We start from the raw sequence: 25,458 nt of genomic DNA, 5'->3' as shown, positions 1-25,458 counted from the left end.
ACTTAATTCTATCATTGTTATGCTGCAAATGGAAGTGGTGAAAGTCAAGAGCTGGTTTCCTCCCTTTTATAGCCTTATGGAATTATTATTCTGGAGCAGTATTTGGAATAATCATTGATTTCTTTTGTCTCTATCTGAAATATGTTAAACTGAAATATTTCATACTAGGTGCCCTATTTAAACCAACAGTGAATTAAATGGGTTCTGTCTGTTTTTGAGCTGTCACTGAGTTGTTTTTCCATCTATTCTTATTACTCTTCACAATTCTACTTTGTCTTTTAAGAAGATGAGATTTTCTAATGTTCATAACAGGTTAGAAAATTGCAAAAATTTTAAAGGGGAGTAAGCAATAATTTTTTTAGTGTACCCAGAGCAGAGAAGGACTTTTTTATGAGTGTTGCCAAGATAGAAATGAGTGAGGAAATAATTTGTTAGAACTTAAAAATGCCCCAGGAATGGTTGGGAGGGAATTGAGTTGAGACTGGAAGGAGACAGGCTAGAAAGGGAAAGTTGCCTAAACACGATGATCCACAGTAGATATGGAGTTCCTAATACTGAGGTAGGTTACAAAATATAGAAACCTACATCTTGTGTTTCAGGAGTTTATAATTGGAAAGAGAAAAATTAAACATATGAAACAGAACAATTAAGTAGTATTAACACCATGCTCATTACATACAAGAGCTTAGGGGAGGTGGTATAGAGTGAGTAAAGACTGCAGTGATTTTTAAAGAATCATTAAGATTTAAATAAAGTATAGAAAATTTCAGATGATAGCGAACACATCAAAATGGGTTTGGAAGCCAAAGTAAACAATTTTTAAAAATATGTACGTATTTGAAGAGCCATAGACAGACAGACACTCACACAAACTGCAGACAAAAATTAAAGCCAGTAAAAACTGCCACCAAAAAATTAAGCGAAAAATAATTTTTATTTATAAATTAGTTTATGAAAAATAAAAATTATGACAAATGTAATAAAAATTCTTACAAAAGGTAAGGAAATGATATATATACCCTGAGAGAAAAATGGGTGAAGTACTTTAGCAGAAAAATTACAATATAAGAAATATAAATGGCTAGTGAGCTTATCTCAAAATACTTAGCCTCAGTAAAAATCAAAGAAATGTAAATGAAGACAATAACTTGCAAGTTTTCTTGTATGAAATTGGCAATGGTTTAAAAAATAATAATACTCATGAGTGCAGAGAAACAGGCATTTACATAATACCAGTGGGAATTTAAATTCTTATGGCAGCATGACAATAGATCAAGAGCCTTAAAAAAAAAACAAACCTTCTTTCCTATACAGCAGTTCTATTTCTAGGAGTTATCCTAAGGAAATCATTAGAAAAAATGAACACAAGAAGTTCATCCAACCTTTATAATACAGAAATGCAGGATATACACCAAATGACAGTGTGGCTGTATTAACATAGAAATGAGAAAAAGCAAATGATGGTGCATCATGTTGTTACTGTACGAATGGATCCTTGAAGAATGGTTGTGTGTATATGTACACATGTAGGGGAAGTCAAGAAGCTTATATCCACCACATTGTTAATCATTTTTAACTCTGGATGGTTAGACAACTGGTGACCTTAACTTTTCTCCTTTTTGCTTTTCAATACAATTAACGTATTATTTTTGAAATATGTTTTAAAGAAAAACACATCTTAAGAGTCAGAATAAGGGGCAATTGTTTACAGTGTTTATTAAGAATGCATTTTCTCTACCTAGTTAAATGTTAATAAGGAAGCTGTGTGATCTTGGTTACATTCTAGAACCTACAGAAATTTAGCTTGAAAAAATACTCCCCACCCCTAGCCCCCAACCCACTTGCCTAGAAAGGCTAACTGAGCCTAGATGTTTTTTTTCTTTTAACTCTTAAAGCATCATACATCTGTATAGTTGGTAAGAGGGTATGGCTAGTTTTGTAACAGTTATAGACTAGCAGTTTCTATTCATCTATAGTTAATAACTTTGATTTAGAACTTCAAAAGCATCTGGAAGAATCTTTTCATTTCCTTGATCCTTGTATCATTTTATCCTTTCTTTTGCTCCTGTTTAGGTTCTATCATAATGAATGGATCCAGTGTGGCAAATACTTCACCCAATATAAAATCCAAAGAGGACCAGGGGTTAAATGGGCATGATGAGAAGGAAAACCCATTTGCAGAGTACATGTGGATGGAGAATGAAGAGGATTTCAACAGACAGGTAAAGAAGTGAAAGGCTAATGAGATGTGTAATTCAACAGCTATAGTATTTTACCGTCAGTCTGTTACAAGAGAAATGGGTTCACTGGCTTTAGAACAACTTGAAAATATGTAAAAGCCTGGTCTGGGCTGACCAAGAGGCAACCTCAGCTGCTGAGACCAGATTGAAGATACCTTGGAGGATGATACTGAAATTTTTCTACCATGCTAATTAAAAGAGGATCGAATACCATGCTGTTCTGGTGTAGACTTCTGGGAAACAGCAGCTGTGTGCAGACAGGCCAGCTTGACATGCCCCACATAGGAACTCAGAGACTGGCAGAATGCAAGTCTGAGATAGAGAGTGTATTAGGTGGGGGAAGGCTAGACTGGTTCCACAAAGATCCAGCAATAATTCATTGTCTTATATCTCTGTGGCGTTAACAGCCCAAGGTGAGCATTCCAGGTAGACAGGTGACTCTGCAACTACACGGTGCCCTCCATGATGTTGCTCTGCCACGCCCAGGGCATTTTATCAGATGCAGGATCACTGGAAGTCAAGCCACAAGGAAAGGCAGAGAGCCAAATGTCAAGGCAAAGATCTCTTTTTAACCAAGTGATGCCAAAATGCTCACATCCCTTCTGGGGACATTACATGATTAATAGTTACATGGCCATATCCAGCATGAGAGACAGGAAATGTGATTTTAACTGAACAGCCTGGTGCTTTGGGGAGAAGGAAACAAGTTTAGGGGGGCAGCCAGGAGTTACCACCCCATGTGGCCCATTGTGGCATGATCTGTGTGAATAGTACATAGACCATGCTTCCTGTCACACCCCTGGGCCCAGGTGACAATTTTCGTGGGTTATGCCTGTGAATAAGGGTAGATTTAATACCAGGGAGCATGTTGTTATGCTTGGGAAGAGGAAGGGCACATCTTGAGCAGTCATGTTAAATCTTGTAGCTTGGAAATATTTTCTAGTTGTTATTTTAAGTACTTGATATTAAAAAAAGAAAAGTGTGGCTAGGGGCTTCCCTGGTGGCGCAGTGGTTGAGAGTCCGCCTGCCGATGCAGGGGACACGCGTTCGTGCCCTGGTCCGGGAGGATCCCACATGCCGTGGAGCTGCTGGGCCCGTGAGCCATGGCCGCTGAGCCTGCGCGTCTGGAGCCTGTGCTCCGCAACGGGAGAGGCCACAACAGTGAGAGGCGCGCATACCGCAAAAAAAAAAAAAAAAAAAAGTGTGGCTAATTGTAATGTTGAAATAGTATGTTTAAGTCTTGCTACCAGTGACTTTTCCTTTGAATTCATGAGATTAACTATATTGGCTGGCTTGGGTGATTATTTTTGCTTGACCAGCCCTCTGGTGGTGGCTCAAGTGAACTGTGAATCTGTCACCAGGCTTCCTGCAGGAAAGTGATGGCCAAACAAGAAGGGGGAAGCCTGTTAAAATCACACTTAATCTCCAGAGTGAAGCATACTCTTTATTAAGAGTTAACAGTGTCTGCAAAAAAGTGTAAAATATCCTAGCTATATATTACTTTAGATTAAGACAGTCTTTAAGAAACATGCAGTTGGGGACTTCCCTGGTGGCACAGTGGTTACTAATCCGCCTGCCAGTGCAGGGGACACAGGTTTGAGCCCCGGTCTGGGAAGATCCCTCATGCTACAGAGCAGCTAAGCCTGTGTGCCACAACTACTGAACCTGCGCTCTAGAGCCCGTGAGCCACAACTACTGAGCCCCCATGCCACAACTTCTGAAGCCCGCGTACCTAGAGTCCATGCTCCACAACAAGAGCTACCGCAATGAGAAGCCCGCACTTCACAATGAAGAGTAGCCCCACTCACCTCAACTAGAGAAAGCCCGCGTGCAGCAACGAAGACCCAACTCAGCCAAAAATAAAAAATATGTAAATTAATTAATTAATTTTAAAAAAGGAATATGCAGTTGTGTAAATACGCATATTATTTCTTCTTGTTTTGAAAGTATACTACATTGATGACATCATTTTCTATTGGTATGCAAAAAAGTGTTCTTTATATCTTTCTAAGGTTATGAAAGTATTTTTTCTCATGTAGGGGCCTCAATACCAGAAAAGTGGACCAGAAACTGGGAGTTAGTTTTGATTTAATCTACACTATCCAGGTAGTGTTCTAGTTACATAGTTCCTGTACCCTTTTCATATCTGAAAGATGGGAAATTTAAGAAGAATCGCTTCTCAACAAGATTGAGCAAAGAATTTCAAGCTTTAAAATGATTTTCTGTAAGTTCCACATGAGTGGAAAATATCTGTATCACATATTAGAAGATCTGTGAATACCTGGAATTTCTGCTATTTTGACTATTTCCTCAGCCTTATTTTTTTTTTTTTTTTTTTTTTTTTTTTCCTTTTTGCGGTATGCGGGCCTCTCACTGTTGTGGCCTCTCCCGTTGCGGAGCACAGGCTCCGGATGCGCAGGCCCAGCGGCCACGGCTCACGGGCCCAGCCGCTCCGCGGCATACGGGATCCCCCCAGACCGGGGCACGAACCCGTATCCCCTGCATCGGCAGGCGGACTCCCAACCACTGCGCCACCAGGGAGGCCCCCTCAGCCTTATTTTTGACGGAAGTTGGTTGAAAAATTAAAAATTATATTTTCTCTAGCCTGTCATTAGAAGCATCATAATTCTTAGTAGATCTCATACAAGATCATTCTTTTTTTAAAAAATTAATTAATTAATTACAATTTATTTTTGGCTGTGTTGGGTCTTCGTTGCTGCGCGCAGGCTTTCTCTAGTTGTGGCGAGCGGGGGCTACTCTTCGTTGCGGTGTGCGGGCTTCCCACTATGGTGGCTTCCCTTGTTGCAGAGCACGGGCTCTAGGCCCGCGGGTTTCAGTAATGGCGGCCCACAGGCTTAGTAGTTGTGGCGCACGGGCTTAGTTGCTCCGTGGCATGTGGGATCTTCCCGGACCAGGGCTCGAACCCGTGACCCCTGAATTGGCAGGTGGATTCTTTTTTTTTTTTTTTTTTGGCAGGTGGATTCTTAACCACTGTGCCACCAGGGAAGTCCACAAGATCATTTTTTGTGTGTGTGTGCTGTATGCGGGCCTCTCACTGCTGTGGCCTCTCCCATTGCGGACCACAGGCTCCGGACGCGCAGGCTCAGCGGCCATGGCTCACGGGCCCAGCAGCTCCACGGCATGTGGGATCCTCCCGGACCGGGGCACGAACCTGTGTCCCCTGCATCGGCAGGCGGACTCTCAACCACTGCGCCACCAGGGAAGCCCCCCCACCACAAGATCATTCTTAACTGCAGAGTAACAACCTCTGAAAGAAAGAGGTAGAGAAAAACCTGGAAGGTGTGAGCCCCACTGGGACAGTACGTCTGAGCTCTTCCCCTTTGCTTGCTAGGTGGAAGAGGAGCTACAGGAGCAAGAATTCTTGGACCGCTGCTTCCAGGAGATGCTGGACGAGGAAGACCAGGACTGGTTTATTCCATCGCGAGACCTGCCTCAGGCCATGGGACAGTTGCAACAACAGTTAAATGGACTGTCAGTCAGTGATGGTCATGATTCTGAAGATATTTTGGTAAGAGCATATGTAGTTCCACATGTGACATAGTGAAAAGAATGTAGGATTTAGAGTCACAGAGTCTCTTTTTGGCCCTACAACCTTGGGCAAGCTCTGGAGCCCTCTGAACCGCTGATTCTTCACTCATCACCTGGGCATTAATAAGGGGGTGCACTGAAGATGCACTGCACCTCGTAAAGCACTGTGCAGACGTGATGGTTGCAGCATCACCAACTTTCATTTCCTCCCATGGGCTTTTCAAAGCAGAACTGGGGTGAAGGATAAAAATTTGAACATGGAAGAGGTTTGGTTTCAAATTATCATTTGCTGCCGTCCTTTTCTTTTGCTATCCCTCAAATCTGTATTTATAATTTTGAATGATGCTGTTATAAAAATTGCCTGTTCACTTTGGAAGGAATATACTCTTAAGGGAGCCTCTTCCACTTATAATTAGAAGCCCAGATACATTAATTCCTTGCATTTCATGTTGACCTAATGTCAGAATTCTGTAAGTGATATTGTTCTCACACAACTCCCTTTCTGAATGATTGTGCCCTGCAGTTTGATGAGGTTTTAGATATTCACAAGAGAGTAGATAACCAGAGAGTACAGAAAGACGGAAAAAAAAAATAGGGATTGTGGTAACCAAACTAGTTTGATGGAGTACTCTGATTTTCATCAAGTTAAGGTACTAATAAATTGAAAAATTATTTTTGGAGTCACATTTAAATGAAATTTAAATGAAAGCATCATGAGGGGAACAGGAGTCTAAAGCAGGAAGGAGAAAATGAGGTTAGCAGGGCTTAGTACATCAGAACATTGAGAACAGCCCAGCAAGGAACAACCCAACAACAGCTTGAGTTGCAAGGAGTTCTATTGTTTCTCTCCTTGAGGCTGAGAGGAAGGTACTGGTAATAACGGAAGCAAGGAGAAAATACGTTTTAAAGTGCGGCTCGCCTTGGGATTTATTATCTCTTGGTTCTTATTTCAGAGCAAAAGTAACCTGAACCCGGATGCCAAGGAATTTATTCCAGGAGTGAAGTACTGAGCTGACAGAAAGCTTTGAGGAGAACTTGTACGTCCCCACATCTGGGGACAGCGCTGCACAAAAAGGCGGAGCTGAAGAGGGGGGCGGGACGGGCAAGGGGTGCACAGCGGGGAAAGGGGACAGTGGTTTAACTCGACACTGTGATTGGAGTAACTGTTGTGCTCAGTCTTTCTCTACAAGCCTCTGAGCATTTCTCTTTTGTTCTACTGACTTTCATTTGGAGCAATTTCTTCTTATTATTATTAGCTTTTTGATTTAGGGAAATTGCAATTCCCGCCCCCCCCTTTGTCAGGAATGTTCTGCTGTATGTATTTAAACAAAATAAGCTGACCAAGAAAATCTAGGTGTTTAAGAATGCCCTTCCCGCTCTGCTGTATACTTACCAAGGGCAATGAACACCTGGAGCACTACTTACTCAGTCTGTTAAGCTGGATGGGAAGAGGGACGAGTGGAAGAAGCAGGTGTTGTAAACCAGAATGCACAGCTCCGTGATCCCTGGGAGTTTCCTGTGATGAGCTGGGATTACCAGTGGCCTGCTGAGCCCATGTCTCCCTGCCTGAACCCCATTCAAGAAAACACAGGCTTAAAGTACTGGAAACCAATAGAAGCAACTTTCATCAACCATCTGGTTGATGAAAGTTGTAAAGCAGAAGGAGAGGACTGGGATGGTGATTGTCACCTGAGTCGTTCAGTTACTGTTGGCCTACTCTTAAGCCTCTGTTTACAGCTACCATCAGACTCAAAATTTACAAGGTAAAAGAGCACTAGAGTGGATTTGCCATTTCGTCTCATGGTGTCTGGTCCCCTGTCTCCCCTCCACCCCAAACCTACTCTGTTTTTGAGAAAAGATATTGTTACCAAAGGTGTATGAGAGGCATGCGGTGCTGGCCATCAGCGTCAGCCTGGAGAAGTCATCCTTGAATCCTCTTAGTTATGTCTTAAATTTATTTTGACAGTTTTTTTCCAGCCGCATGAGGACTTGGTCCACCTGGTACCTTACTTTCCTTAGAAAGGTTTGTGCACTTTCACAAGTCAATGTATTTTTCAGGACACTAGCAAGAAGCTCAGTTCACAATTTGGATGCTTCTTCCCACCTTACAGAATTATGCAGAAGAACTCCAAGAAAGCCTAGGAGAGCGAGTCCCGTTTGACCCTGTGACTGTGTGACCCACCAGGACAGTTGCGGCAGTTATAAAATTTTGCTGTTCCCACATACCCAGGTTTTTGAGTTTTCTAGGTTGGACTTTCTGGGTATGTTCCTTTCCTGCCCACAAGTCACAGGGGTTTTTGCTGTCATTGTTGATACTCATAAGGAACTAAACTTGGCCCAGGAGCTGCCTTTGTGTGCTAGAGAAGTCGGTGGGAGAGTCAGGTCTAAAAGAGAGCATGTCCAGTCCTGGCCGTTCTCCCAGGATGGGCAAGGACTTGCAGGGGCCTGAGGAGGACAGTGGCTTCTGTATGACTGCCACTGTCTTGTGTGATAGGCCTGTCAGGAAAAGATCATGTAACTTGAAATAAAGTCTGTATAAATTCAGTATGTGGATGTGGGACAGAGGTTGGAAGGAACGGACTAGGGTTTGGAAAATTTAAGAATTTCTCCTTTTTCTTATGAGGTCCCTTGTTGACTCTTTGAACAGCCACAGGTTTATGTCAGATTGAAAATATGGACCCACATCTTTTCCTTGTTTGAGTTTCTAGGATGGCATCATTTGAAAAATGCCCTTCCTTGTTAGGTCACATGTCAGAGGAGAGTAGTTTAGGGAGCTCGTATTGTCAGATGTGCTCATGAATTCCCAAAGTCTCTACCTCGAGAGAATGGAACTCTTAACTCGTTTTCAGGGAGGGCTACGAATAAAGAAATGTCTCGATTCCAGCTTCAGCTTTCAGCTGGAATTGTTGCCTCTAATAAGGAGAGGACCTAGGAAGTGCGGAAACAGAGGTCTCTTTCTTCCAGGGCCGCTTTTCCTCCTTCAATCTGCATTAACTTGTCCAAGCTCAGAATCCTGAAGGCTGCTGGAAATGTGTTGGGATTGCAGAAAGAGCCATTGTCTAGACCGTGGTGTCTCCATCACAGAGAGCACCATGGATTCTTGTGTGGCTCCTGGTCTGGGAAGTCCTACAGGGATCCAGATCGAGCCGTTTCTTCATCCTGAAGCAGGCTTGCCCTTCTGACACCAGGATAGGCTAAGGTATTAGGTGTAGTTCAAAGGGCTTGTTTTCCCATCTGCTGTGGGGTTTCATCTAGGATGTCAGCATGGTTGCACAAGGCATATTTGGTCAGGACTAAGAAAGCTTCCTTCCAGCCAAGCAGTGGAACCTGAGGGCTGGCCATTCCAGCCCCACTCAGACACAGTGCGCTGACTCAAGATCAGGAAGCAGCTAGCAGTGTGACCCCCTTCTTAATGTGTAGGTTTGTGCTTCCAGCGGTTCCTCTTGCAGCGTGACCTTTTTCTCCATCTGTTACATGTGGTGAGGTGGCAGCACAATTGTCACCCAGACCACAGGCCCAGCTATAGTCAGAGTTTGCCAGCTCCTTAACAGGAAATGCGTGTGGGTCTTACTGGATCTTCACTGGGGAAAGGCTGGGAACCTCTATCTCAGACTTTTCCTCATAGGAGAGGTTCTGGGTGCAAGCCAAACTAGACACCTTTGCCTTTTAAGGATGAGGCTGGTATTATAAGTGATGATTTTGATATTGAATTTAAGCCACTACTCTAAGTTTTTTTAATTGGCAGCTAGAAGTTATAGAAACAGAATATGTATTTTCAACAATTGCCAATTCTGGCTGGTCCCAGTGTTAGTTTATTAGTGACTGATTTTGTGATTATTGGACTCTAAAACTCCAAAATGAAAATGATTTTATCTCTTGCTCTTCAAGGGGTAAAAAACACAAGAAATGCCTTTTATTTTCTCCTGCCCTTTGAACTGCAGCAGAAAACTTGATAGATACAGCCTAGGCCTGAGCACCTGCACCTTTGGGTCTTTGGAGCAGTTTCTGACGGCAGCAGTTGACTTTTGGGGATTACATAAGGTCAAACCCAAAAAGATTGCAAGGAAAAGGCTGGACCTTTGCAGCACCTTTAGTTTCCAAAGTCAAAACAGCCGGGGTCCCTTTAATTAGGGTTACAATGCTAATTATAACTTTAAAACGTTTTTGAGGTGATCAGCATGTTTCAAATTGTATATTGCTGTAATGTCAAAGTTCTGTCTTGATTTTGAAGATGCTGGGAAGTAAGGAGGTGAGTCAAACGCTCTGACTTCAGAGTAGAAATTAATATACGTCGGGAAAGTTGTGTGAAGAGGTAGCCAAAGGAAACAGCTTGACTGAATCTTCTTGCATTGGTGCTGCTGCAAAGCCCACGTATAAACATCAGGAGCCCCGGAATCTACACTCCTGAGATGGGAGGGGCACGTGTTCTTCAGTAAGGGTCCTGGCATCACGGGTTAGTAATGTTGCTTGGTTAGGTTATGTTGATGTATAGGTTCAGGCAGAGACCTGACAAATTTGACCAAGATTTGGAGACGTGCACCTGTTGGGAAAGACTGTGTATTCCTAGCCACTCTCCTCCGGGGTGAATGTAGACCTCATTAGTTTGGGAAGCTGTTGGAGAGAACAGGAGGGTTGACTGGGATCTGGTGAGCATCAGGAACCTTGGTCTCCTCCCACCTCTGCCCACGGTTACCCATGTGGATCGTTTCCCCTCTCAGGTCATTAGCTCTCCTGGCCCCTGTGTAGTTCGCAGAGTACTTTTCTGCAGCCAGTGCTCCGCTGCCTTGTGAATTTCTTCACAATTCTGTAAGGTTTTTTTTTTTCCCTTTGTTTTTAATCTTCTGCCTTTATTTCTCCCATCTTGAATCTGCAATTAGTGCCAAAGGACAGGGGAATAGGAGGCTGACCCAAGGAAACACTCAAGTTTCCTGCTTGTTACTCGGCCTCTGCCCTCCCTGCCCAGCCCCCCACTGCTGTCTCCAGTCGAGATTTTAGGGGGGGTCATACAGATAGGACAGCTGAGTACACTGATCTCTATGGGGCGTTAGCCAAGTGATTCACCACCCTACCCCCGGGGGACAGAAGAGAAATCTACAAAGGGACAGATGCACCATCTTTATTTTAAAAGAAAAGCCCCTTTAGATTTTGTTACTAGGAGTCTCATTTGTGAGGTCTGCTGAGTTTTCTTCCCCAATCCTGCCTTCTTACTGGCTACGTTTTAATATTATAAATAGTGAGGAAACATTCTAGGCTACGTACTATAAAAGAGTACAATGTTTTCACTCTGTAACTCAACACTAATTGATAATCCTGTCCCGTTGATTGTGAGCCTTCAGAAATGTTTAATGCTTGACGGGTGGTTTGCGAGACGGACTTTTTTTAAAAACAACTTTATTGAGGCATACTTTACATAACATAAAATTCACCCATGTCAAGTGTACAATTCAGTGATTTTAGTAACTTTTCTGAGTGGCACAGCCATACAGTTCTCAGTTTTAGAACATTTCCATCCCCCTCAATAAGATCCTTCATGCCTATTTACATGATAATACCTGTTCATAGCTCTAGGGAATCACTAATCTTTCTGTTGCTATAAGTTTGCCTTTTCTGGACATCATCTCAATGAAATCACACAAAATGTGGTCTCTTGTATCTGGCTTTTTTCATTTACATATATTTTCGAGGTTCACCCATGACAACTTGTGTTAGTAGTTTGTTCCTTTTTTATTGCTAAATAATATTCCATCGATGGATATATGGTTCATCAGCAGGGGGTCGTTTAAACTTGGATTTCAACCTCCTGTGGTCTAAATGGAACCCTGAGAACATAGGGCTCCTGGCGGGGCTGCTGCGCATGTCAAAGGGACTGCCTATCAGTACCAGCTTCGTCATCAGAAGCTCCACGAGGAGCCTGACCTGCTGCAGAAACTTTTATAATTTTGCAACTTCCTTTTTACATGAAACTTCTGTGCTGTCTACACATCGGGATTCTGAAGCATCTGATAATTAGCTTAATAAGTTAATGAGCATGTGTTTGAGTGGACAAGAAAGTGAAACCATCAATACTGTGTTGAATATTTTTTCCTCCCCGACAAAATGGAGGAATCTCTGAACTTGCTCAATAGCGTCGTCTCCATTACAAAGCGGAACATGTGTTAAAGGTCGTGCTGCCTTTGTTAGACCGATTTGGAAGGAAAGAGGCCAGCCAGCCGAGGCGGTCAGGAGGAGAAAGGGAGTGGACTTTGCGGTACATCCCAGCGGGTCTGTGCACGGCCCACGCATCTGCTGTTGTGGACGGTGAAGCACCGAGCGTGCCAGGGCAGCTAAGCACCTCCAGCAGGCCCAGGCCTGGACTTTGGACCTTTATCCCTATTTCTCAAGTGTTTTAAAAGCTGTTTTTGTTCCTTTTTTCCCCTAAATACACATCACATTGTAGTTAGTAATACTTTGGGGGAGGGGCAGGGCTTTAAAATTGAAGAAAATACTTTTCATAAAAATATCAAAAATGGAAAAAAAGTTACTTTTTAAAAAATTTGCTATACAAACCAAATGGCAGCTGTTGAAAATCTCATTAAAATGAGAATAAATTGCATTTGCTGGCAGTGGTACCTTTTTTCCTACAGTTGGGTCATTATATCATATTACAAGGGGGCGTATGCGTGGTGCACGTTTGATTTTGTTTCAATATGGATCACAGTTTTAGTGGCATAATTTTCCATTCTAAATGGTGTTACAAAGTAGTACAAGCATTGTGTTGGAAGTCACAGACCTGAGTGGATCCCACCTCCACCACTTTGTTTGTGCCTTTGGCCTGAACCTGTTTATTCGTCAAGGTGTGACACCTTCCTCCCGGGGGCTATTGTGAAAATTAGACCTAATTTAATTTCAAAATACTGCCTGGCATGATAGGCACTTAATACATGGTAGTGATAGTGGCAATAACGTGTGTGGCTTTGAACAGAGGCGGTAACAGGAAATCCTTGGGTTTGAAGGGCAATTGGATAGCTGATATTTTCCTGTTCCTGGGGAAAACTGACTCATCTAGAAAACAAGTAAAGGGCTTCTGTATCTGCCTTTCAACTACTGAACCAGTTTGAGAACCTGCTAGGTACCAAGCATTGTCCTAGGTACCAGGGCTGCTGGAGTTAACAAGCACACATCATCCTTGCTCTTGTGGAGGTTAGTTTGGTAACTCTTACTCGGTTTACACCTAGCTTGAATCTCCCAATGATTCTCTGAGGGGCTTTATTTTATGGTAAAAAGATCACGGGACCAGACCATAGCCAATGGGTTTTGTTTTGAGTGCTGTCTTGTCTTTGCCTCCTTCCTACAATCAGGTTTAAAAAAATCTGAGCTGACTTGCCTATTTACAGCTTTTTGAAATAGTTATGTCTATACAGGGCCTAACTATTCACAGCCTTACAGACGTGAATGGTGTATTCATTCATTTAAAATTTTCATTAAACTAAGTACATTAAGGAGAAGTGCAGATATTGTAAACAGTATAGTCCATAAATTTTTACCAACTTTGTTGGTATAAGGTGTAACGGTATACTCATTTTTAATCCTTATATTAAAAATCCTTAGAGCACTCATCACAGCTAGAAGACATTCAGTGAACATTTGCTGAATGGATGGCGCAGGCGAGGGTGTGCTGTCCACGAGACCACACAGGTAGATTAGGCAGTGCCGGCCTCTTCAAGTCCAGTTCTTGTTCCCAGCTCTCTTGTTTGGCTGTTATAAGCTCAGATGAGATGAATACATACATATTCAATGCCTTGGCAGTGCGGAATTCCATTATTTGCTCCTAATATCTTATTAGTGAAGGAGATTATAAGTTTAAAATTAAAGGGGGAGAATCTCATCAAAAATCACTTATGACCTTCTGCACTGCCACCTCTGTGTAACAGAGACTAACTGGAGAATAAGCTACCCCATCACATCTCCTTTGACCAAAGGAAAAAGGAACACAAAGTGACCTTGTGCAGTTTAACATTGCCTTCATTTTTTCAACTAATATTTAGTGAATACTTATGAGCTGGCACTAGAAAGTCAGTCTTGCTGTGCTCTAAGCCCTCCACTGTCCATCTGGAATAGTAGAGCCTGGACAATAGTAAGGAAGTGATGGCTGTACCCTGAAGAACATAAATATCTTTTTAAACTCTTCACCAGTAGTTTTAGATTATAAATCCGAAATACTGCTTGATCCTGGTCCTGAGATCATGTGAAAAGACTTCTCCAAAGTTCACCACTCATCAGTAAGCGTTATTAGGACTGTGAGATGGAGCAAAGGCACGCTGCTGTGTCTCTGACTCCTTGCAAGCTTTTTAGATGATGATGTACTGGTGACTTGCTGAGAGCTGGCCCCAGTGGTCTGGGCCATACCTAGATGTGGAGAGGGCTGGCTGTCCCTTCAGAAGGGACTTGTCTTGAGTTCTTATTGTTGTGTTGAGCTAGAGTTGATGGGACAAGAGCCGCTACCGTTGTGTTCTAGACAGTGAAATAAGTATCATCTGACTTGGGAAACAAGTATTCAAGACCCCATTCAGTGCCTAATCAGAGCTCCAAAATTAGTGGGTAGAGCTCCCTCAAGCGCAGATCCTGGACCTCTGCAGCAGAAATTACCCAAGGTATTTGGTAGAAATGAAAATTCCCCATCTCATCTCATCCTTGAGCTAATGAATCAGACACCTTATGGAAGGGGGAAAAAATAGAAACCTGAGTTTAAAACAAGCTCGTGAATAACTGATGCACAGCAGTTTGAGAACTGACGTTTAGGACATGATCCATGCCTCTTACAGCTTACACTCCAGACACCTGGAGAGGCAGCCACTGTGGATCAAGACTCTGGCTTCAGTCTTCGCCAAGCAGCACGGGCAGAACAGGAAGCTCTGGGCTTGTCTTGGCCAATCAAACTGCAGTATCCAGAGGACAGGAAATCATGTCTGCTCCCCTCTGAGGTTCATCATTCCCGCTGCCACACAACAGTGTCATCCTGTAACCAGACCCAGGAACAGGCAGGCCACCTCGTTGTGTCTAGTTGGCCTTCTTGGATCTCAGCCATCCTCACAACTTCTTAAGAACTCATTCATGCAGAAAAACTGCAAAATGTGCTGTTTACCTGTAAGCACCGAATCCAGTGAGGTAAAAATTCTCCCAGATTAGAATTGGACCCTGTCCCCTAAATCCTACTGGGACTGTCAAGAGAGGGTGTGAAATAGCTAAGGTTATTATTGCTGGTGATGTTTTCCATGGACAACACTTAGTTCCACTAAAAATGGTCAGGCAGCCATCTTGACCCTTACCTTTGACTGGAGAAAACTGAGATCACAGGTGAACGGGCAGCCACGTGGCGTAAGTATCTAACGTGGTGGGCAGGGGCAGCACACAGGTTATCTGCCTAACCGTGTGGCGAGCAGACTGCAGACCACAGGCCAAGCATCTGGGGGTGGGGCTTTAAACCCTGGGCTAAAACCATCTCTGAGCCCTCTGGGATACCTGCTGGCAGGTGAGCTGAGGATGTACACAGCAAACGTGCTTGATAACACAATCCAACTGGGGAGTGGGTAAAGTGCGTTTATTTTCTTCTATATGTTTCTTTTTCAAAAAAAAAAGAAAAGGAAAAGGAGAAAAAGCCTCCTGCCTTCCAGCACCCAATGTCCACTGGGCTTGGAGGGGGTGGAGCCAGGGCCAGCCCCTAGGAGAAGGTGTAGGAGTAGAAGGCAATGGCGTTGACGCTGTAGTCCATGGGGAGGAGGTGCCCGATGTGCCTGGCCCCTAGGCTGGCCCCGCCCAGGGCAGAGGAGTGCCGTAGCTTCAACAGGGTGAAGCTGGAGAAAGAGTTCTGAGCCTGGATCTCTCTGCCCTGGGTCAGCGCCAAAAGGAACCCTGGAGGAAAGAACGTAGAGGATGGAGGTGAGAGACCAGGGAGGAGGTGGGGACAGAGGGAGGGAAGGAAGAGGCCCGGGCCCTGAGGCATCCCGTGGAGGCCCCACACGCCAAATCCCTAACAGATGGTTGCACCAGGGTGCGTGAGTCCAGTAACGGTGCAGGGCACTGGAGCCCGAGGCCCCCAGCCCCCGATGCCTCCCAGGGGTTCCTAGGTAGCATCAGGGATCCTGGAGCTACTTCAGAGTATCTAATGGAAACCACACAGCCACCTGAAACAAGCTGCAAGGTTGCAGAAGGCACATTTCTTTCCTTCTAGCTAGGAGTATGGTGACTGGGATGTCACCACATGCTGGTCAGAAGCTCCAATTTCATGTTAGATTTGTCTTTAATTTTTAAAAGGTGGTGCCTATTTAAGAAATCCTTTGGAAGAGAATGTCTTTCTAAGAGTTCAAGGAAGCTGGACGGGACATTGTAAAAGGGCTCCCTGGAAGAGTGAAGGTTGAGCGTCTTGGTCTGAGACATCAGTGGCCTGTCCAGGCCTCAGGGCCCAGGTCCCAAGTCCTCCCCAGGGCAGGCTGTTTTCCCAGGCCACCCCCTTTCCAGCCCCATCTCTTGCCCTTGCCTGTCTCAACCTGCCCCCACCCTATACTCACCTTCCTTCAGCAGCTCCCAGCTCTTCCACACAGAGCCCACACACAGGATGGGGAGGCCAATCTCCCCTTGGAACAAGACCTGGAGGAGAGCAGAAATGGATACTGGGGGCAACCAAGCCTCCCCAGTGCCAGAGGGAGCAGTTTCTTAAGACTAGCCCAACCTATCCCAGTCACTCTCCCTCTAGCCGAGAACCAGAAGGTGGACTCAAAAGAAAAAAAAAGGGAGAAAAATAGATTCATAAAGGCAAGGTAGAGAACGGAAAGGAAAAAAGAATTAAGCAGCAACACAGGAAGAAAAGAGAAGGGAGGGAAACGGACAGACGCAGGACTGAAAGAAAGGGGACAGCACATATACCACAGTAAACCAATCTGCTGTATATAAACACAGATGAGGGGAGGCACCGACCCAAAGAACTTTTCTGTGTTACAGACTTCCTGCAGAGTTTTTCTCATACCCTAAGTTCCTTTAAAATCGTATCCAGTTTACACAGTTTGGTGGGACAGTCTCATTCTAATGGGAAAGGGCCGAGTCTGGCCCAGCAGCCCCCCAGCCTCCATTTCCCCCCTTCAACTCACCGGGTCAATCTCAGGCAACACTGCCACAACGTGTCTGCCCAGCATCTCCCCAGCCTTCCTGAAGATGTAACGGGAAAGGGGATCTCCCTGCTGAGCACCTGGGGTAGGGAGGAAGGAATGGAGCGGGTGAATACCCAGGGAGGCTCCGGTCCTCAGTTACTCTCCTTCTCTCTCTGTCGCAGGGCAGCAACAGTGCGAGTACGACGGCTGGCAGAGGTCTCAAGCAGGAACAGACGCTCACCTCACGGCGTGTGGGTAAGCCAGCCTCCAGAGCTGCCTCTCGTCCTTACCCACCGGCCCCCACCAGCTACTTTCACCCTAGGAAGGGTGTGCTGGACAGAGGTGGCTCACTCCAGGCACTCAAGAAGGGCAGCCCCGCTGGGGAAAACACTGGCACCTGGTCTGTACTCCGACTCACACTGAGTTATTCAGTGTGAGACCCCGAAGGTCTCTCTGCTCTGGGGACCCAGGACCCTACTTGAACAGCTGGCTGGTACTCCTCTCGGGGCTGCCCACCCCCCTCCAACAGTCTGCTGTTAGTCAGCACAGCCCCTTCCTAGCTCTGCTCTGAAAGGGCCTCAGACCAGCAGGATCTAAGAGGGCCCTACAATGCCCTGAGGCTTCAGGAAACCAAATTAAGGGAGCACGGACCGCACACTGGAGCAAGAGCAACGTGCAGACAAACAAGCCCTGTGGTTCAGCTTCTCCTGATACCCAACCAAATATGCCTAACCTCTCCGTGATTCCTTAGGCCTCTGGGTAGCACTCGTTCAAAAAGAAAGTTATAGATCTGCCCAAAGGATAACTGCTTCATAAATTTCTCAGAAATAGACACACAGCCTGCACAAGCCGTGACAGCTGTCACGAAGAGAAACGGGTCATATAAAACGACCGGCAGTACAACCTGCGTGTCCTTCTATCTCCACCTCAAGGCCCACCAGTGCCAAGGCCCACGGTGGCAGAAAACTGACGGCACTTGGTCAAAGGGAAATTGGCTTCCAATCCCCATCTGAACCCTACTCCACCCTCCAATTAGGGAGGTCTTCGCAGAACAAAGTCAGATAAAACCCTACCCCATCTCCAGTACCTTCTGCAACTTTCCGGCAAAACCCAGCAAACCTGCATTTATCAAAGTCCCTATACAGGTGGGTGAGGATTCCTAGCCGATCTGGCACCTGAGAGACAGAGAAAAGGCACAAGATAGTCATCAGAAGCAAAGGAAAATTCCCAGTCTGCCCACCCAGTTAGCCTTCCTGATGTCTCTACTGTTTGAAAAGCTGGAATAATATTTGTTTAAGCTCTAGAGTACAAGGATTTGAGATTTCTCATTTGAGAAAAGTTATTTGTTTTCCCCAGCATGGCCTCTACTGCTCTTTAGAGTTTAGCCTGGACACAACACAGAGCACAGACCTGCGTTCACCAAAGAGTCTTCTGCAGTTCCTTGAGGTGCTCTTGAAAAGATTTCTTCGGTCGAAGGAATCTAACCACTACTGCTCATTGCACCTCTCCCTTAAGAGTCACAATGCAGGTCAAAGGCTCTGAGAAGTCAAAATTGATTTGTTTCTCCCACACTTATTTCACCACATAAAGTGCATCTTCTACCTCAACTACCTTACACACCTGTAACGCCTTCAAAGGTCCCAAGAACCAGAGATTCCCTAGAATACGTTACTAAAATGGAAGAGGGGGTGGGGGGCTAAAATTTGAGCATCTGTGGCAACATATTAAGCATGTCATACATACTTTGTCATTTAATCTTTCTAATGTCTTAATAATAATGACTAAACAATAAGAGAGGGAGTAGTAGACATATTAGTGATGTTCAGAACCAATCTGCTGAGTCAGCTCGCCTAAGTGGCCCTCAGCCAGAGAGATGTCTCTCAAATAAACTTACTTGCCCTCTCCTCTCCCAGCCTCTGCCTCTGGTGCAGCTAAAGGCAGCTGTTTCCTAACCCACTACAAATGAGCACAGCCCAGACAAGGGGGGCAGTCCATCCCTGATGCCCTCCCTGGGTGGGAAGCTGCACCCTCCCAAGAATTCTCCCTGCCCCTCTTTAACAGGCTCTCCTCCCTGACCAATACAGCCAGAGGCAGCTCACTGGCTAACATACCTGTTCAGACTTCACCTGCTGTCCCTATGTCCGTGTGCACTGTCTCCTGATCTCACCCTGCAACTCTCACTTCAGCCTAAATGACATCTGCCTTCACCTCGCCACAGAGTCTAGCTGCCCAAGGATGAAGTCTAGCCTGTCCCCAACCTACCCTCTCCTCATGCGGGGAATGCATGCCCACCTCATTCTGAATCCGGTCCTCACAGACGACTTCTCCATCCTCCAGCTCTGACAAACAATTCACCCTGACCTCCCTGGGCCCACCCAGTCCCTCTCCTGAATTCACTCCTGCTCGGCCTCCCACTGCCCTATCCCAGGTGTGCATGTTTACCAGGGGCAGGGGAAGTACCTGGAAATAGTTGAACATGGCCTGTTTGACATAGCCAATGTCATGAGGAGCCGCCTCTAGGTTGTCGATGGAGTCAAACACTATTTTCACTGCTTGGTGTGCAATCCAGTAGGCTGCAGAGAGCAGAAAGGGCTAAGAAGATGGGGCAATCTCCCCGAGTTCACAGGGAAGGAAACTCACACCTAGACAGGGTTGAGTAGTACAGAGAATTAGGTGCCCCAATTCCCAGCCTGGGGTCCTCTTATTAAACCATATCTGACTGATCCACGTAAGGGAAAGCTGGAGGGGGAAGACCGAACAGGTGAAGCTGCGTCACATCAGCTCCCATCCCCATGTAAAGACCAGGTCAGTCAGCTGCCACCCAAACCACAAGAGTCACTGCCAGGAGCTGGACCCTAAGGGCCCTTATGAAAATGTCCACCTGCTACCTATGAAGAGGTGATGGTGGGAGGAGCTTCTAGACCCCCTGCCCACTAGCAGACTGGTACGGCATTTCCTGACATCTACGGCCTTAACCTTCACAGTGTCAATTCCCTCCTAAGGACTCCAAAAGTCAACACAGGTAGGCAACGGCTATTATGCTGAGGCATGAATCTGAGTCCTGGGTGCAAATCACTGCTGAAGAGCATGGCCAGCCACTAGTCCAGCATTTGCATCTCTAGATCTCTTAGTCATTATCTTGGACTCAGATTCAGGCGCTCTCCCCAGAGAGCCCCAGGGGGTCAGCAGGCTGAGGGGAGGGGAGAGGAAGATGGGGAGCTGCAGGAAGTGAAAGGTCCAGGACCCTGAGCCAGGCCCAGTCGGCGTGAGCTCACCTGAGCCCTCATCTCCCATCATGTGGCCCCAGCCACCGCAGCCGCTATCAGAGCCATCGGGGTTGATGAGCCTGCAGTTGGAACCTGTCCCAGAGATGAGCACGATCCCACCTGGGGAAAGGGCACAGGAGGCTCAGTGTGGCCGAGGCCCTGCACAGAGCACACAGCTTCTGACTGAGGAAAGAAAGGACAGAAACCAGCCCCAAGCAAAGGGATCACCACCCAGTTTTGTAGAGAAAACCGAGCCCAGCTAGTTTCCTGCCTGAAGGTGGAGAGCCTGGGTCTCAGAGAAACTCCAATCCCATAGTGCCCTTCTCTAGGGAACAGAGAGGCACACGAGTCTGTGTCTCCTTGCCCAGCCAGCCTTCAAGTGACTACCTGCTTTACTGAGTCCCTACCATGTGCCAGGGATTGTGTCAGACCCTATTCACACAGTGACACTCATTCAGTACCCTAAACCACCTTATGAATACAATTACCCCCATTTTATAGATAAGGAAATTGAAACTCAGAGCTTTCCATAACTTCTCCAAGATGGTATAGCTGGCAAAACAGGAGCTGAGATTCAAATGCCAATCTCACGATACCATCACTTTTTATACTCCCGTCACAGAGTTCCTCCCATTGTCTTTTCAGCACGTGCTGCTTTCTCCAGCCAGCTTCATCGCTGCACTGCCCAGGGGCTCCCTCCTCTGCAACGGAGTCTCACGTCGGACTCCTTTCTTGCTTCCCATCAAGACACCCTTCCTGCCCTCCCTCCTTCTATCCAGTCCCTGCTCTGGCGAACCTCAGCTAATGAAGGGAGTAGGGGCCGTGATGAAGGCTGCCTCCCAGGTATTTACTAGTCAAGTTCTGCCAGCGAAATCTAAGGGGCTTCCCCAGGAAAACCGGCTCTCAACCTCACCCCTCCCTCCACCTCCTCACCATCCGGCGTAGCTGTGGCGATGGAGCCGGCGGCGTCAGTGGTGATTAAGTAGCTTTCACTCAGGTAGGGAAATCGGTCCCTCAGCTCCTCCATCAGGATCCTCACCGCGTCCTCCTGATCCCCACCGCTCAGGGATAGGCCCTAGGCCACGCGGGAGGTGAACGAGCAAGCAGGGCCCCAGACCCAGCTCCTTCCTCGACCCCCTCCCCTCCTATATCTGCTCCCTGCTTGCTACCGCTGGGCATACCCTGTTCATGCAGCCCCAGTCCTCCCTCCGCCACACACAGTGCCTCATCCATCGAAGGCTGCGGCTGCAAGAAGAACCTGGACTGAGCCCTGCCAAGACGAAGGATTCAACAGTGCCAGGTCAGGAGCTGGGGAGGACAACAGTGCCCTTAACAGAAAAATCAGGCAGAGGAGCAAGTCGAGGAGAGGTAAGCTTGGTTCGGAATGCGTGGGGTTTGGCTGTGCCTGCAGGACATGTCCCTGAGGATACGTCCAGGAAGTAGCCAGAGCTACAGCAACTTGGGGAAAGCTCTGAGCCAGGAATAACAGGTAACATTTAATCAGCCCTTATGGGTCAGGCTCTGTGCAAACCAATTTGGGATGTATCATGCCATTTTACCATCCCAGTAACTCTGAGGTAGCTACTGTTATCCGCATTTCCCAAACGAGGAAACTGAGGCTTCGAGCAGGTAAGTAACCTGCTGAGGGTCACACTGCACAGATGCTGAGTGACAAAGATGGGATTCAAACCGAGGTCTCATGGTTCTCCAAAGCCCTGTGCTCTTCCAATCCTTGTGGCTTGTAGGTGACAATGCAGCCACAAGAGTGGATGTGATCAGATGAGTTTCTAGACCAGAGACTAAGCCCTCAAGGCCCTTCCCTTTGTAGTCATCGGACTCATCTAGTTCAAACTCGCTGTCTCAGTGTTGCTGTGACCTAATTCCCAAACTCTACCCAGACTCACCAGGCTTCGTAGAGGAACAAGAGGATCCACCCCTGCTTTCCGTTTGGCCCTGTTCACCATCTCGTTGATCCTCTCCACACACTTGTCTGTCCCGATCAGCTGGCCCCAGTCAAGGGAAGGAGGAGTTACAAAGGCCTGCCTGTCGCCCCTACAGGCTGCCAAGTGAGCCCCCAGCCCCCACCTTAACAGGAGTTACAGAGAATAAAACCACAGTCAAGCCCACTGGTCCCCTCAGTGTGGCCTTTACCCAGTGGTTTGTGCTGAGTCCATCCGCTTCTGCCAGGATCTGCCCATCCTCTGAGAGTAAAAGGACCTTGGATCGTGTGCCTCCCCTACAGAACACAAGGGGGCACTCAGTCTTGCTCAGAAAAACCTGCAGATACAGCTAAACTTGTGCAGTCCTTGTCATAGGCAGAGCCCAGAGTGAGGGGGACAGCTTCAGCAAGCCCAATCACCATTCCCAAACCCTCCTCTGTGGCTGGGCGTTTGCTGGGCTCTTGGACTTCCAAAACATAGTTCCTGCTCAGCTTCCCTTGGGGGTATCCTACGGATCCTGCAAGACCCTACTCATATATCACCTCGGTCTTGAAACCTCCGATGTGTGGCCCACCACTATAGCTCCATTAGTTCAGCCATGTCAGTGCCCCCATGGACTCCTCTGTATTAGAAGTGCGTTAAGCTGTTTTCCTGTCTGCCTCTCAGTAGACTACAAGTTCCACTGGGTCAAGCTCTGGATCATTTATTTACCCTCATGCCTGGCACAGGTAACACTCAGTAAACGTGACTAAAAAGAATGGCACGTCTCTCTGCTTCTCTCACAATAGCGAAAGGCTGCCTTTAGCAGCTCCAGCTGCCAAGGTTTTCAGGACACCCTTGTGAGAAACGCTGGCCAGATGACAGGAAGAGTTAATACCTGCTTAAGCAACTAAAGGGTCAAATGCTTATTACTGGGAGAAATGGTAGTTTGGAGGGAGGTCTGTGGTGGTGCGATGTACGTTTCTTTATTGATCAGTACTTTTAGGAATATCAGAAAAGGACACTGAAGACCTGCTGATCAAACTCAAAGATGACAAGAAGTTTCAAGGGGTAGTTAATGCATGAGGTGGCAGATTATCGTCCCAAAGAACCTCTTGACAAACTGGAAAAATGGGTCATATGTTACACATGAATATAACAGGGATGAACGCAAATTTCTGTAGTTTTTTTTTTTTAAAAACTGCCATAAATACAGGGCAGGGGAGATCAATCATAACAATGCATGTGGAAAAAAAAGACTTTGGGGTCCATGAGTCAGCAGTGAATTGTGACTGCCACTGAAGTAATGCAATCTCAGATTCAAAAGTAAGTGCCCTAGCTCAGACCCTCTATTGTGCCCTGATTTGACACACCCAGATTCACAGAATGTTGACTGGCAGGGGACTTGGCGATCATTCGGTTCATCCCTCTTATCACTTCACACACGTGGTAACTGAAGCCCAGACAGGGCAAAACTCTTGCCCATAGTCACACCGAGGGGAAGAGCTATTACAAAAAGTCCTGCAGACAAGCTTCGGAACAGGAAATAAGCAAGAATAACAGAGGGTTGGACCTAGAGTGAGTAGCCTGGAGTGCCGACAAGAATGGAGGGGTTTCAGCCTCTCCCAACTTTAGGTCCCAGATACCTTCCGGCAAAGATCACTGTCCCGGATTCCACCACGCTCCCGCTCCCCACCCCCAGTCCAGCAACTTCACACCTGACACCTGTTCTGCAAAACTCTCTCCGGAGTGGGAATGGAAAAAAGAAGCTTCTCCAGCGGAGCACTGTGGAGTGGGTCTTTCGTGGGAGAAAGGGCTGTGGTTCCGCCGCTAAACACAAAGGACCCCCACCCCGGGGTGTGGCCGTGCGTGGCACAAAGTGCCTACAAAGCACACGACCGCGCGCGCAAGGGCACCGTCGCGCGGGCACACACTCCTCCTCCACAAGACCCCGCAGCCCCAAAGCCCAAAGTGGTCGGACCCTGACTGAGGTGGGAGGTCACCAGCCTGCCGACCTGGCCACGGCCTTCCTTCCGCCCCGCCCTCGGACCAGAGAGGGGCCCAGGCCGCCCCTTCCGGACTCCCTCCTCCGGACCGCACTCACCCCTCTACACCCCCATAGAGCGCGGCCATGCTGCTGCCACCGCCACCGCGGATCCCGCCGTTTGCTTCCCTCCTGTCGGCGATCCCTGCACTCCAGCCCGCTGGGCACCGCCCCGCGTCACGTGAACGTCCGTGCGGTCCAGCCGACTCCCAGTGCGCGTGCGCGGGGCGTGGCACCGTGGCCCGCCCCAAACCTCAGGGCTGCTGGTCTGGCTATGGCGCCGGGCTGAATAAGTGCGGTCCTCAGCGGCTCCTCCAGATCGCCTCCCCGCCTCCTGAGCCCTGCTTCTGGAGATGGATACGGGATCCCAAGCGGCGGAGCCAGGAAGGGGTGTCTGGGCCGGACCACCTAGACCCGTTGCCCTGCTCTCCCCTCAGTTCCCCGGAAGTTGCTGGCAGCTCCGCCTCGCGCGTGCGCAATGCGTGTGAGCCACGTAGACTGTGGGTGAAACAGGACAGTGAGGTACACCTGGCCAGACCCCCACTGGGGTGTGGGATCGGGGAGCTGCACGAAGCCAGGGGACCACTGGGAGTCTTAAAAAATTGCACTGTTCAACCCAACACCTGCCTGGCGATGGCAGAGACACACCGTGAGCACACGAGCACCCACGCAGACTTTACACTGGACTTGTGTGAATATGTGTAACCAGGAGTAACCAGAAACAGGATGGGAAAGGAGAAAGCTCCCCAGGCTGTCCTTGTAAGCCTAGAGATGAAAGAGTTCAGCTTTCACTACTTTCCAAAGAAAGTTGGGTTCTTTGTGGAGGGTATTTGGGGGCTGTAGACTGCCAGGCAAACTAGCAGATACAGTTTGTCAAATAAAATTCATATTTTATGGCAAGACAAAAATTTAAACATAAAAAGTTTTATCTGCCCTTTGGCCTCCTCTCTCCCCCCTGTTGTGCATTGTGTATCTGCATTATGGATCGACCAAGCCTCCCCAAACTCTTGCGGGAAGGGGGACCCCTTCCAGGGCCGGAGAGTGGGCTCTTGTCTAACGCTCAGAAATGAATTGTTCGAGGAGACACACGTGCTGACAAAGCAAGAGACTTTATTGGGAAGGGGCACCCAGGTGGAGAGCAGGAGGGTAAGGGAACCCAGGAGGACTACTCTGCCACGTGGCTTGTGGTCTCGGGTTTTATGGTGATGGGATTGGTTTTCAGGTTGTCTCTGGCCCATCATTCTGACAGGGTCCTTCCTGGTGGTGCACGCATCGCTCATCCAAGATGGATTCCAGTGAGGAGGATTCTGGGAGGTTGGT

General features: G+C 47.2%; 2 protein-coding genes across 3 annotated transcripts in view; one reads left to right on the top strand and one right to left on the bottom strand.

Moving 5' to 3' along the window:
• The window catches only part of PAIP2B (poly(A) binding protein interacting protein 2B), a 53,137-nt gene extending 37,899 nt beyond the window's left edge, over positions 1–15,238 (top strand). The window contains exons 2-4 of the mRNA XM_082642006.1: positions 2,074–2,222; positions 5,593–5,769; positions 6,743–15,238. Coding sequence (XP_082498132.1) covers positions 2,085–2,222; positions 5,593–5,769; positions 6,743–6,799 — 372 coding nt within the window. The 5' untranslated portion in view covers positions 2,074–2,084 and the 3' untranslated portion in view covers positions 6,800–15,238. The remainder of the gene's footprint in view (positions 1–2,073; positions 2,223–5,592; positions 5,770–6,742) is intronic.
• Positions 15,239–15,349: 111 nt separating this feature from the next.
• On the bottom strand, positions 15,350–24,655 carry NAGK (N-acetylglucosamine kinase). 2 transcript variants are annotated; one of them, XM_082642004.1, is made up of 10 exons: positions 24,199–24,644; positions 22,327–22,411; positions 22,080–22,178; positions 21,109–21,250; positions 20,185–20,295; positions 19,370–19,482; positions 17,997–18,084; positions 16,910–17,007; positions 16,334–16,412; positions 15,350–15,677 (listed from the first exon to the last, which is right to left on the bottom strand). In XM_082642004.1, exons 1-10 carry the CDS (start codon positions 24,225–24,227, stop codon positions 15,487–15,489), a joined length of 1,035 nt encoding a protein of 344 aa, XP_082498130.1. In that variant the 5' UTR covers positions 24,228–24,644; the 3' UTR covers positions 15,350–15,486. The 2 variants fall into 2 exon arrangements, with proteins under 2 accessions (XP_082498130.1, XP_082498131.1); XM_082642005.1 differs by lacking the exons at positions 20,185–20,295; positions 21,109–21,250; positions 22,080–22,178; positions 22,327–22,411 and having other exon boundaries at positions 24,199–24,655.
• Positions 24,656–25,458: the final 803 nt, after the last annotated feature.

This window comes from Mesoplodon mirus, assembly GCF_964341445.2.
Source record: "Mesoplodon mirus genome assembly, chromosome: 14".
Taxonomy (NCBI): Eukaryota; Metazoa; Chordata; class Mammalia; order Artiodactyla; family Ziphiidae; genus Mesoplodon; species Mesoplodon mirus.
Note: the sequence above shows the minus strand (reverse complement) of the source record. Positions and strands in the feature narration are given on the sequence as shown.